Source organism: Saccopteryx bilineata, chromosome 10 (assembly GCF_036850765.1).
Source record: "Saccopteryx bilineata isolate mSacBil1 chromosome 10, mSacBil1_pri_phased_curated, whole genome shotgun sequence".
NCBI lineage: Eukaryota > Metazoa > Chordata > Mammalia > Chiroptera > Emballonuridae > Saccopteryx > Saccopteryx bilineata.
This window is the reverse complement of record NC_089499.1, coordinates 7,007,513-7,019,610: the sequence shown is the minus strand read 5'-3', so window position 1 is coordinate 7,019,610 and position 12,098 is coordinate 7,007,513. Positions and strand designations below refer to the sequence as shown.

Sequence of the window (12,098 nt, the reverse complement as noted above, 5' to 3'; positions counted from 1 at the left end):
ATGGTGGTGCTCGGATGCACGGTGCCCAGAAGCCGCACTGTCCAGTTCCGCCGCTGCCATCAAGGGCTCCCCACCCACGCGGCCCGTCCTTCAGGCTCAGCGGCGGCCCACGTGGGCCAGGACACGAGCATTGGAGGCAGCCTGCTCCCTTGCGGCTCTGGCGCGGGCCTGCTGCAGCAGGATCTGCTGGAGGCCGAGGGGGACATCCAGCGAGAGGGTGATGCGTGGGCCAGGCCGGGGGCCGGGGCTGGGGGCGCTCCGCACAGTGGCTGGGCCTGTGGTGCTGGCCGAGGCGCTCTCCGAGGCCACAGGGCAGGGAGTGGTCGGGGGAAAGTTCTGAGGGAGGATCTGGAAGGCTGGGATAGGGGTCGCCGGGACGAGCAGGACCCTGCCCGAAGTCAGGACCATCAGCACCAGCAGAGCCCATGCGGTCATTGCGTGGTCAGGCTGCGAGGAGAACACAGGCCCAAGCAGAGGCTGGGGTCAGCTGTGGCTCAGGGACAGGGACAGAGGGGAAACACAGAGAGATAGAGACCAAGACACTGAGGAAGAGACTGAGATGAGAAGTAAAAATTGGAGAGGCCAGGCCAGGGACAGAGAGTGGCAGAGACAGAGATGAAGAGAGCAGAGTGAGACAGAGAAGGGGCAGGAGAGACAGTGGCGCGAGAAAGAGTGTGAGTGAGGCAGAGAGAGAGAAACTCAGAAAGGGACAGTGTAGGCACCTGTATTTATAAAGGGAGGGAGAAAAAGAAATGGGGGAGAAGGTAAAAAGAAAAAGATGGCGATGGGTGAGAGGATGGCAAAGCAAAACAGAGAGAGCCTGCCCCAGCCAGACAGCGATAGCTCAGTCGGTTGGTCAGTGTCCTGATACTCAAAGGTTGCGGGTTCAATCCTGGGTCAGGGCCCATACAAGAACAGATTTGATGTTTCTATCTCTCTCTCTCTCTCTCTCTTTCTCCCTCTCTCTTAAGTCAATTAAATAAATAAGTAAATAAATAAATAAAGGAGGCCTGGTGGGAAGAACCTGGCCGGAGACAGACGCCAGGAGGGAAACAAGGGTGCGGACAGAGGAACACAGGGGGCAGAGCTTGAGGTCTAAGCAACAGCACTTGCAGCAGGTCCAGGACAGAGGGGTGGGAACGGGGGTCCTTAAGAAGGAGAAGCAGCCAGGGACCCCAGCACCCCCTCAGGTCCAGAGACCTCCACTCACCCAAAACCCGGACCCACTCAACCCCCAAGCCCTGCCCATCCCACACTGACCCCAGTCCTACCAGAATCAGCAGCCTCGGCTGGGGTAAGTCAGGGCCACCGGGACTGCCCAGGGCTGGGGCCAGGCGTGCTGTGCTGTGACCTCACCCTCGGCCCCCTTCAGGCCCATTTATCTCCCTCAGCCCCGTGGGGTGGGAGCTGGGGCATGTCTCCTGGCATGAGGCAGCCCCCTACCTATGATTCATCCCCTCCTGGGGCGCAGTGAGGACATACCCTCAGTCCCCACTCTGTCTACTCCTTTCTGGGTACAAGTTGGGGACTGAGGGTCATAGGACAGTGACCAGGGCTGGACAGAGGGACTCTACACCCGTGCAGGATAGTACTGACCTCCCAGGGAAAACCAGCCTCCTGACACCCCCACATCCCCAAGCAGTCACAACAAGGGCTTTCCAAAACAGCAGCTTTAATGCCCCCCAGAATCAGCACCATGTCATCACAGGCTTGGGGCGAGGGGCGGGTCAGACACAGTCACATCCGCTCACTGCCCACAGCCACCCCCACACTGAGTCATCGGCCAGGGAGGCAGAAGCCACAATGGGGGTTTGTCCACAGGGGGGAAGGCTAGACCCACGGGACCAAGTCACTAAAATAACGGACAGACTCATGCACGCTCACGTGCACGTAAGACTCTAGCACCAAGGAATGGGACAGCAGGGTCCTGCTGAGACACCGACTCCTCCCAGGGTCACTGGGTCAGCTCGTCATCGGGGCCTCAGCTCCGGAGAGCACCTGGCGGGGCAGGTTGGGAGCTATCTTCAGCCACCTGACCTTCCCCAACACATGGGCTGTGCACAGAGCAGCACTGGGCAAAGCATCAGTGCCGGAGGTGTGAGGGGCAACAGGAGCAGGGGGCTCTGACCTTTGAGAGGGGGTCTGTATCGGCTCTTTCAAGGAGAGAGCATGGAGCGGACCATACTGGGGACTCGACAGCTGGGTTCTCTATTTAGCTCTTTGGCCTGAGGGTCTGTTCCAGGTCCCCCAGTCTGAGGGGGCTTCTGGCCCGGGACCCTGACCGAGGACCTGATCTGGGTAGGCTCAGTGCGTCGGCCCCTGGGGGGCAGCGGGAGGGGGAGGCCCATACCTGTTCTCTGGCTCTGGCCCATCTGGGACAGGCAGCGGCGCTCGCAGGCCTCACGGGTCCCAAAACGGTTGGCATTCCCTCCGCAGCCACCGTAGACAAAGGGGTGACAGGCCTCTGTACCGCCTGCCACAGCCCGGTGGTACCAACGCAGGGTGTAGGCAGTACAGGAGCCCTCATCCAGCGGAAGCGAGCAGGGGCCTGGGGTCAATGGGGGGTCAGGAGGTCAGCAGGGATGGTGACAGTCAGAGAGAGACAGGAGCTGACCCGAGGTTGGCAGGGACCAGCTTTGCCTGCCCCTGCTGAACCCCTCCGGGCCCAGCTACCATTCTCACCGGCGCTATCCCAGGGAGACTCAGGGTCCTGGTAGTCCTCCACAGAATACTCAGAGTATTCGTACTCGTCGTCCTCGGGGGGCACACGGCCTGCCACAGGGTGGGGTGTGCTGAGGGCCGCTGCTGGGCCAGGTTGGTACTGCCCAACCCCAGCCCACAGTCTCCCATGTGTATGCACAAGTGTCCATGCATGTGCCCTGTGTGCTCCACCCACACAAGCCCATGGGTCCCCAGCTGTCCTCACCTTCCTCCTCCGCATGAGAAACGCGGAGCACAGGCACAGGGAGGCGCGGGCGGCTGGCGGTGTCTGCAGCATAACTAGAAAGGGGTTCTGGAGCCAGGAGCAGGGGCTCAGGGTCCTGGGGTCGTCATGGCGGACACCCCAGCCCAGCCCCTGCTGAGAGGCCCAGGTGCCGGGCATGGCAGGGCCTGGGGTCATCATGGTGGACACCCCAGCCCGGCCCCTGCTGAGAGGACCAGGTGATGAGCAGGGCAGGGCCTGGGGCAAGGGAAGTTCTGGGAGCAAAAAATACCAGAAAACTACTCACGTGACCCAGATGCGACATACTGGCCCTGGCAGGCTGGAGGGACAGAGGGCGCAGCGAGATAGTGAGAGAGCAAGAGACAAAGATGGAAAGAGGCAGGGGAGAGAGACACACAGGGGGTAGGTATACAGGGAGGGACAGAGAGACAAGAGAGAGAGGAAGGGACGCAGAGAGATAGAGAGGAAGAGAAAGGGAGAAAGGCAGAGAAGAAACAGAAAGGACGAGAGAAAAGTTGGGAAGAGGTCAGCAAAGGGCAAGCAAGAAGGAGGGACAGTGATGGCAGAAACAGGCAGACGTGAGACAGAAGGCAGTGGCAGCAGAGAGATGGAGGGGACAGAGCTTCACTGTCTGATGCCCCTTGGCCATCAGAGAAACCCTGGCCTGCCCCATGCCGAGCCCAGAGGGACCAGCGCTGTTCCCCCCCACCCTCTCCACATGTGGCCGCACTGGGCATCCAGAATCACTCATGTCCGTCCGCTTCTGCCTGTGTCTCCAGTGGGGAGGTCCTGTCCTGAGCACGTGCATCCCGTGTCTCCATTCATATCTGCCCATCTCCTTGACTCCTTGCCCCCCATAAGTTCTGGGGACCCTGCCTGACCCTTTCTAGGGGTGCTGGGGTGGGGCAGGCCCGCACTCACCACAGTGCTGACTCATCTCCTGACGCACGAAGCCCCGAATGTCATCCTCCTGGGGGCACCAGACCACAAGGATCACGAAGAACCCACGGATCCAGGGAAGGACAAAGGGCACATGATGCAAGGATCATGGAGGGACAGCATCAAGTGAGAGGCCCAGGGACCTGAGCCCAGGGTGTGGGTGCGGGAGGCAGGGCCCCGGCCCACCCGGCCACACTCACTGTCAGCGCGGCTTCTCCCTTGTCCCCACGGGGGCCAGCAGGCCCAGGCCGGCCCTACGTGCAACGGTGAGTCCAAGCTGTGACCTCTGATCTCAGGGACACCAGAGGTCACTGCAATCTCTGATTCCAAGCGCAGGAATCCCCACTCACCTGCTCTCCTCTCTCTCCAGGGGTCCCAGGGACACCAGGGGCACCCACCACACTCTGTCCAGAGGGTCCTCGCTCACCCTGTCAGACATAATGACCAGGTGAGCAGGGTCAGTGGTGGGGGGCGGTCAAAGTAGGGCGAGCTGGGGATTAGAGGGTCAGAGGTTGGAGCGGGGACTGGGAGATAGGTTTCAAGATCAGAAGCCAGTGAGGCTGGAAGAGCAGGCAGGTTCAGGGGTCAAGAGTCTTCACCTTCTGGCCCTGAAGTCCTTCAGATCCTTTGGGACCAATACTACCAGGTGGCCCTGGTGGACCACTAGCACCATCATTGCCCTTGGGACCTGGGAGGCCACCAATTCCTGGGGCCCCCTGGGGAGAAACAAGTCCGAGTCAGTGGCAGTGCCCCCAAAGATGGACTCCCTCCCAGAGAACACAATCTCCTCAGTTCACCATGACCTTGGCCTCAACTTACCCGCTCCCCTTTCTCGCCCTGGTCACCCTTGGGTCCAGACTGCCCATCAAAGCCTCGGTCACCCTGGGAACAGAAGGCAGTATGAAAGACCCTCTGCCCTGGCCTCCCTCAGCCCAACGGCCATGGGCGCCCTGGCCCAGTGGCCACGACCTTCCCTAACCCGAGCACCTGTGACCCCACCATTCTCCCTCCCTCCACTGTGAGCCCCAGGCCCCCAGCTCCACTAGAACCCCACTGTCCTGACTCCACCTGTTTTCCTACACTGACCCTCTGACATAAACCCTTAGCCCTAACCCACACATCACCCCACCCCACCGCCTATCTCTCCATTCTAAACCCTGCTGTGCCCCTGACCCACCCCGAACCCTGAAGACCAGCTCCACTCCACCCCTCGGTGTCCCAACTTCCACCACCTCCTTCGCGGGAAACCCTCACAACCCCGTCATGACCCTCCTCGCCCGTCCTGACTCCCCTCATGTCCCCTGTGGAGAGGGCATACCTTGGGGCCGATCAGGCCCTCCTTGCCAGGGGCCCCCGACTGGCCTGGCATACCCGGCTCCCCCTGGAGAAGAGAAGACAAGCGTGAGTGAGCGAGGCCTGGGTCACCCATCCCCTCCCAGCTCTGGGGGTGCCTGTGCTCACCGTCTCTCCCCTGCGTCCTGCCAGCCCAGGGCGGCCCGGGGGACCAGCTTCTCCCTGCAGGCGTCAGGTGGAGGGTCAGCCTGAGCGGCCAGCCCTGCCCCACCCGGGGCCCGGCTCACCTCCGTACCTTATCCCCCTTCTCTCCATCGAGGCCACAGGCTCCCTTAGTGCCCCGTTCGCCCTGCGGAAGGCAAGCAGGTGGGAGATGACTTCTAGATACTTCACTCTGTAACCCCTTGGCCCCGAAACCGCTCTGCAAACTGATCTCAGGCACTCCAAGCTCTCACCTTCCAACCTCTGACCTAACAGCCCCACCTTCAACTCTGGATGACCCAACATCTGATCCCAGATACCTGACCTCTGACCCCAGACACCTCGCCCTCCAACATCAGGCCTCCTGACAAGGAATTAAAAGCCTGTCCCCTTCCTACCTTGAGGCCCCGGGAACCCATGAAGCCCATATCTCCTTTCTCTCCTCGGATGCCAGGGACTCCATCTTTCCCTGGGGATCCCTGGGGGAGAGAGGTCAATATGAGGTCAGGGGAGGTCAGCAAGGAATCAAAGGGAGTTGGTCTGGATGTAATGACTGGGGAATACCATGGGGTGAGAGCCACCTGGGAGGCCAGAATTCACTGGAAGGGCAGGGTTTCCCATGGGGACAAGGGTCAGAAGGGGCAGAAGTCCACCGCGTGGGTGGAACCATCACAGGGGTTACTGTGAGGGTGGGGACTGCTGGGCAACCTGAGGACACCACGAGGGGGCGGGTCCCTGTGGGATCAGGGGCATCTTACCGGGTCACCAGGGATCCCTACAGCACCAGGCTCCCCCTGTGGGACACACAGCGGGGTAAGGGAGGTGGCCCTTGAGTGTGACTGCCTCAGAATGCCTGTGCCCCCTGCTAGCCGATCTGCGGCACATGCAGCCCCTCAGTGACTCTGGGTCAGGGCCCAGGCCGCACACAATTCCTGTGTGAATACATATGTGGCCAACAGTGAGGGAGGCTGGAGACCCTTCAACACTCAGAGGACACCCATGGGACACGTGTGTGACATATGGCCCTGGGGCAGGGCTTGCCTTAGATCCTGGGAGTCCACGTGCTCCCAGCAGCCCTGCTGAGCCTTTGTCACCAGTCTCTCCCTTGGCGCCCTATAAGAGTGACAGGAGAAGGACACAGTCAGTACCAGGCCAGGCTGGAGGCTGGGAGCGTGACTGGAACCCGCCAACTGGGACAGAGCTCCCCAGGGCCACTCCCTCCACCGCCCTGTGGCTGCACCCCCCAGCCTGTGCCATAGCAGGCCCCCCAGACTGCCCTCCCTCTTACCACTGGGCCCCTAAACACACCTGGGGTGCCCCTAGTCCCCAGGAAGCCTCTTCCTGCTCCCAGAGCTCCCCGGTGACTTCAGCCCAGGCCCTTGGGCCCTCCCTAGAGCCCCTGTCTCAGCCTCTCCCTAGGGGGGCTGTGGCCTAGCGAACCGCTCCCCCTGCCTCCCAGAAAGCCACTTCCCTTTCTCCCCTCTGGTCCTCACAGCCCAGAGGAACCCCTCCTGACCACAAAGAGCACCCCCTCTTCCCCATACCTTCTCTCCAGGGCTCCCACTGTCTCCCCGAGGTCCTTTGTCACCATCTGCACCTCGCAGCCCTCGTTGACCCTGGGTCAGGAGTCAGAAGTCAGGGGTGGGGCTGGAGGTCCCTCACCCTCTGAGGGTTTGATCTCTCAGATCTCCTGGCCCAGCCCCGACAGAAGTCCCAGCCGCGACCAAGGGACACTCAGTCTGCACATGAAACAGACCCACTCACCATGTCCCCCTTGGCACCCCGTGGCCCCGGCGGCCCCTCAATTATGGCCGAATCACCCTGAATGGATGGGGGATGGTCAGAGGAGTCAGGAGCACCCTGAGTCCTTGCCCCTGCCCTCCCCCGTGCCCACACTCACCCTGTCACCCTTTAGCCCTGCGGTTCCAGGGTCGCCCTATTGGATGGAAGACTGTGAGTCTCACCCAAACACAGGGGTCCCCAAGTCCTGAATTACAAGATAATCCCTACCCCCCCTCATCCCGGGGGCCTTCTCCCCACATCCTTACCTTCTCCCCGCGCTCCCCCCGGCTGCCCGGGGGGCCCTGTGTGGGAGAAGAAGACTGTGAGCTAAGGGACTCTGGGGGGACTGTGGGGAGACAGGTCAGGGGTGGGGGGGGGACTGGGGGCCCGGGGGAATAGAGGAGACGAAGGGCCGGAGAGCAGGCGGGTAGAACCAGAGGGCTGGGCAGGGCTGCAGAGAGTCCCGAGGGCCCAGAGGGCATGGGCAGGTGACAGTCACACCACTGGTGCTTTCCCCAAGGGGACCCACCGTAAGTCCACGGGGTCCCTCCTGGCCGGGATGGCCATCTTCACCCTGGATGGTGACATTTAGATTCATTGAACCAAAGGTTGGATTTAAAGGCAAGAAAGGCAAGATCAGTAATAATGGGAGTCCCAATGTGGCTCCCTGAGGTGGGCCAGGGCTGCAGAGAGGTACGTACCCGGACACCTGGCTCCCCACGCTCTCCGCGGGCCCCAGGCAGCCCGACTCCAGAGTCTCCCTGTGGGTCAACAGGACGCCAGGGACAGTGACAGGGCCAGCGTGGGACAGAGGGTCATGGTATGTCAGTGGAGGTTGGGGGGTGACGGGGTCAGTGGAGGTTGGGGGGTGACGGGGTCAGTGGAGGTTGGGGGTGACGGGGTCAGTGGAGGTTGGGGGGTGACAGGGGTCAGTGGAGGTTGGGGGGTGACAGGGTCAGTGGAGGTTGGGGAGTGACAGGGGTCAGTGGAGGTTGGGGGATAATGGGGGTCAGTGGAGGTTGGGGGTGACAGGGTCAGTGGAGGTTGGGGAGTGACAGGGGTCAGTGGAGGTTGGGGGATAATGGGGGTCAGTGGAGGTTGGGGGTGACGGGGTCAGTGGAGGTTGGGGAGTGACAGGGGTCAGTGGAGGTTGGGGGATAATGGGGGTCAGTGGAGGTTGGGGGTGACAGGGTCAGTGGAGGTTGGGGGGTGACGGGGTCAGTGGAGGTTGGGGGGTGACGGGGGTCAGTGGAGGTTGGGGGTGACGGGGGTCAGTGGAGGTTGGGGGTGACGGGGGTCGGGGGTCAGTGGAGGTTGGGGGGTGACGGGGGTCAGTGGAGGTTGGGGGTGACGGGGGTCAGTGGAGGTTGGGGGGTGACGGGGGTCAGTGGAGGTTGGGGGTGACGGGGGTCAGTGGAGGTTGGGGGGTGACGGGGGTCAGTGGAGGTTGGGGGTGACGGGGGTCGGGGGTCAGTGGAGGTTGGGGGGTGACGGGGGTCAGTGGAGGTTGGGGGTGACGGGGGTCAGTGGAGGTTGGGGGTGACGGGGGTCGGGGGTCAGTGGAGGTTGGGGGGTGACGGGGGTCAGTGGAGGTTGGGGGGTGACGGGGTCAGTGGAGGTTGGGGGGTGACGGGGGTCAGTGGAGGTTGGGGGATAATGGGGGTCAGTGGAGGTTGGGGGTGACAGGGTCAGTGGAGGTTGGGGGGTGACGGGGTCAGTGGAGGTTGGGGGGTGACGGGGGTCAGTGGAGGTTGGGGGTGACGGGGTCAGTGGAGGTTGGGGGGTGACGGGGTCAGTGGAGGTTGGGGGGTGACGGGGGTCAGTGGAGGTTGGGGGTGACGGGGGTCAGTGGAGGTTGGGGGTGACGGGGGTCGGGGGTCAGTGGAGGTTGGGGGGTGACGGGGGTCAGTGGAGGTTGGGGGTGACGGGGGTCAGTGGAGGTTGGGGGGTGACGGGGGTCAGTGGAGGTTGGGGGTGACGGGGGTCAGTGGAGGTTGGGGGGTGACGGGGGTCAGTGGAGGTTGGGGGTGACGGGGGTCGGGGGTCAGTGGAGGTTGGGGGGTGACGGGGGTCAGTGGAGGTTGGGGGTGACGGGGGTCAGTGGAGGTTGGGGGTGACGGGGGTCGGGGGTCAGTGGAGGTTGGGGGGTGACGGGGGTCAGTGGAGGTTGGGGGGTGACGGGGTCAGTGGAGGTTGGGGGGTGACGGGGGTCAGTGGAGGTTGGGGGTGACGGGGGTCAGTGGAGGTTGGGGGGTGACGGGGGTCAGTGGAGGTTGGGGGTGACAGGGTCAGTGGAGGTTAGGGGGTGACAGCGCAGGACAGAGACAGGAGCACTGTCCCGTCTACCTTGTCTCCTTTGAGTCCAGCGGCCCCCGGCGCTCCCTGTGGGCAGAGCGAGGTGAGGGTCTGTGCCCCTCAAAGGGACACAGTATACCCAGCCACACAGTGTGGCACAGCCCCCGGCCTCAGTTCTCACACGGACAGACGTCAACACAGGAATCAGACACACGGGGGTGGGGGCGTGTCTCCTTACCGCTGACCCGGATGGTCCAGGTGGCCCCAAGGGACCTGGAGCTCCCTCTCTCCCTGGGGGGCCTGCCAGACCCTACCAGAAAAACCAGGGAAAAGAAGCAAAGGTGACTTGGGACCCTTCCTCCCCCTCTGACTCCCACGACCTGGAGCCCTGAGGTGGGGCCTGAGCCCCTTCTCCTCACCCGCTATCGGATTCAGAGGCCCTGAAGTCACCAAGTCTCATGTGGCTCCCAGCACCCTTACCCGCTCTCCGCTGGGGCCTGGCTGACCCATCTCTCCTCGAGGGCCTGGCTGACCAGGAAAGCCAACAATTCCGGGAGTGCCGGGGGGGCCCACGGGGCCCACGTCTCCCTGGAACACAGCAAAGGGACGAGTGGTCTCAGCAGGACCCTTCCCAGGACTGGCCTCAGAATCCCTCTCCCTCCCTCCGCTAGGGCCTCCCTGCCCTTGCCCCACCACTGGGGGTGGGATAGTGACTCACCTTCGGACCTGGAGGGCCAGTTGGCCCAGGGGGGCCCTGGATCCCAACTCCTGAGTCACCCTTAGAGGTAAAAGGGGTCAGATTAGACTCAGAGAGTCTCAGGACCATGACCCCCAACAGGGACATTTTGGGGCACACATACCTTCTGACCCCTGAGTCCTGGAGCCCCCTTAAGACCCTAAAAAATCAAAGTAAACAGCACTTGAGATGGACCCAGAGCTCAGACATGGTCCCCAAAGAGTCCCAGTTGAGTGTCGATGTGATCACAGACACGTGGGAACTCAGACACGTCACCAAGGATCGGCTCACGGGATCTCAGAGGTGATCACGGACCCATGAGGGCACAGACAGGGAGTCCCTCAGGCCTGACCACAGACACGTGGAGCTTACACATGACACAGACATATGGGACCAGGAATGTGAGCGTAGACACATAGGAGCTGGGACAGGAGCAGCCCACCCACAGACGTGAGCTTAGATACACAGAGCACAGATGGGACGAGGGGAAGAGGCGTAAACATGGCCAAGGAGAGGCCCACAGGCACTGCACTGTGTCCTGAGACCTGGGGGGTCAGACATGGTGATGGACGGAAGACCGAGGGGGGCACACAAAGCAGACAGGCCCCGAGCCCGGGAGTGTGGGCTCCGGGAGCAGGATCCTGATGGCTGGAACACGCCGCCCGCTTTGGGTTCCGACAGGGGCCCAGGCCCAGGAATGGTCCCCATGTCTACAGCTGCACTCCTAGACCCAGGCTCTGACGTGCCCGGACCCCAGACTCACATCCTCTCCAGGGTCTCCAGGCTCCCCGGCACGGCCGGCTTCACCCTGCACAGAAAAGGAGGTGATGGGCTCCGGCCACCAACCTTCCAGCTGCAGGCCCAGCGCTCAGGCCTGGGGCCACGCCCACCTCACCTTTTCTCCCCGAGGCCCTGGCAGTCCTCGGTCACCTTTGGCTCCCTAGAGAGATGGGTCAGGAGGCAACGGGGTCAAATGTGGGGCCTGCTGTGAAAGCTGAGGGCCGTGAGGGAGGGTGAGCTGGGCTGGTGGGGGTCCCACACTCACCGGCTCTCCCACCAGGTCTCCGGCAAGGCCTCCGGGGGCTCCCTGTGAAGGAGAGGGCTCAGTGGGGCTCCCGGGCCCCCCACTTGGCCCTTCTCCCCAGGCCCCCCACACTCACCTTCTCTCCCTTCGCTCCGGGGGGCCCGACCACAGCCTATGGGGATGCTTAGTGAGTTAGTTACTTCACCTCCTGTGTCTGCCCCCACCTTGCTGTCCAAAAAGTGGTACAAACCAGGCTGGGGGGTAAGAAATCACCTGTCCAGGGGCCCCCATGGGTCCAGGCTCTCCTTTAGGTCCTACGGGGCCGGGAAGACCTGGCGACCCCTGTGCAGAGCAGTGGGCGGAACTCAGTGCCGCCGCCGCCCGCCCCCGCTGTCCAGCCCTCCCCCTTTCTTCCAGTCCCCCCGCCCCCCTGAGCCCCATCACGAGCCTGCAGCAAGCTCCCCTCAGAGCACACACCGGCACACCAGGGGCTCCTCGGTCTCCGTCTTTGCCATGGGCACCTTCACGACCGGTGGCTCCAGGCTTCCCTGTCTCCCCCTGAGAGGGAGGAGCCCTGTCAGAGGCCTGCCCACTGCCACAGGACCCCTGCAGCCCAGCCCTGGCCCTCGGGACTCACCACTTGTCCAGGCAAACCCGGTGCCCCCTGAGGACCCTGAGGGGGGAAAGTCAAATGTGACAAGTACACAGAAGAACATGGGACAGGGACATGGTGTCTCTGCTGGGGCCAGAGGGCAGTCACTTACCACAAGGCCCGAAGAACCGGGGGGCCCGGGAAGTCCCACGGGCCCAGTAGGTCCTGGCAGGCCCTGGGGGAGAAAGAGGTCAGTACTGTGCCAACCCCACCCTGCTCCAAGACTCCACCC

The 12,098-nt window shown here is 62.8% G+C and overlaps 1 protein-coding gene across 2 annotated transcripts in view; it reads right to left on the bottom strand.

Moving 5' to 3' along the window:
* Positions 1-52: 52 nt before the first annotated feature.
* COL7A1 (collagen type VII alpha 1 chain) overlaps positions 53-12,098 on the bottom strand; it is a 33,487-nt gene continuing 21,441 nt past the window's right edge. The window contains exons 84-118 of one of the 2 annotated variants that reach the window (XM_066244982.1): positions 11,979-12,041; positions 11,852-11,887; positions 11,692-11,772; positions 11,488-11,556; positions 11,351-11,386; positions 11,236-11,277; positions 11,086-11,130; positions 10,954-10,998; positions 10,315-10,350; positions 10,173-10,232; positions 9,935-10,042; positions 9,693-9,764; positions 9,506-9,541; positions 7,861-7,920; positions 7,689-7,733; positions 7,426-7,461; positions 7,278-7,313; positions 7,142-7,198; positions 6,922-6,993; positions 6,419-6,490; positions 6,136-6,171; positions 5,776-5,856; positions 5,472-5,525; positions 5,345-5,398; positions 5,202-5,264; positions 4,703-4,765; positions 4,483-4,599; positions 4,234-4,311; positions 4,084-4,137; positions 3,866-3,914; positions 3,231-3,263; positions 2,927-3,013; positions 2,683-2,772; positions 2,351-2,548; positions 1,688-1,998 (exon numbers count right to left, since the gene is read on the bottom strand). In XM_066244982.1, coding sequence (XP_066101079.1) covers positions 1,982-1,998; positions 2,351-2,548; positions 2,683-2,772; positions 2,927-3,013; positions 3,231-3,263; positions 3,866-3,914; positions 4,084-4,137; positions 4,234-4,311; positions 4,483-4,599; positions 4,703-4,765; positions 5,202-5,264; positions 5,345-5,398; positions 5,472-5,525; positions 5,776-5,856; positions 6,136-6,171; positions 6,419-6,490; positions 6,922-6,993; positions 7,142-7,198; positions 7,278-7,313; positions 7,426-7,461; positions 7,689-7,733; positions 7,861-7,920; positions 9,506-9,541; positions 9,693-9,764; positions 9,935-10,042; positions 10,173-10,232; positions 10,315-10,350; positions 10,954-10,998; positions 11,086-11,130; positions 11,236-11,277; positions 11,351-11,386; positions 11,488-11,556; positions 11,692-11,772; positions 11,852-11,887; positions 11,979-12,041 — 2,181 coding nt within the window. In that variant the 3' untranslated portion in view covers positions 1,688-1,981. Of the gene's footprint in view, positions 448-1,271; positions 1,999-2,350; positions 2,549-2,682; positions 2,773-2,926; positions 3,014-3,230; positions 3,264-3,865; positions 3,915-4,083; positions 4,138-4,233; positions 4,312-4,482; positions 4,600-4,702; positions 4,766-5,201; positions 5,265-5,344; positions 5,399-5,471; positions 5,526-5,775; positions 5,857-6,135; positions 6,172-6,418; positions 6,491-6,921; positions 6,994-7,141; positions 7,199-7,277; positions 7,314-7,425; positions 7,462-7,688; positions 7,734-7,860; positions 7,921-9,505; positions 9,542-9,692; positions 9,765-9,934; positions 10,043-10,172; positions 10,233-10,314; positions 10,351-10,953; positions 10,999-11,085; positions 11,131-11,235; positions 11,278-11,350; positions 11,387-11,487; positions 11,557-11,691; positions 11,773-11,851; positions 11,888-11,978; positions 12,042-12,098 lie in introns of those variants that run through there. The other variant, XM_066244981.1, reaches the window with a different exon arrangement.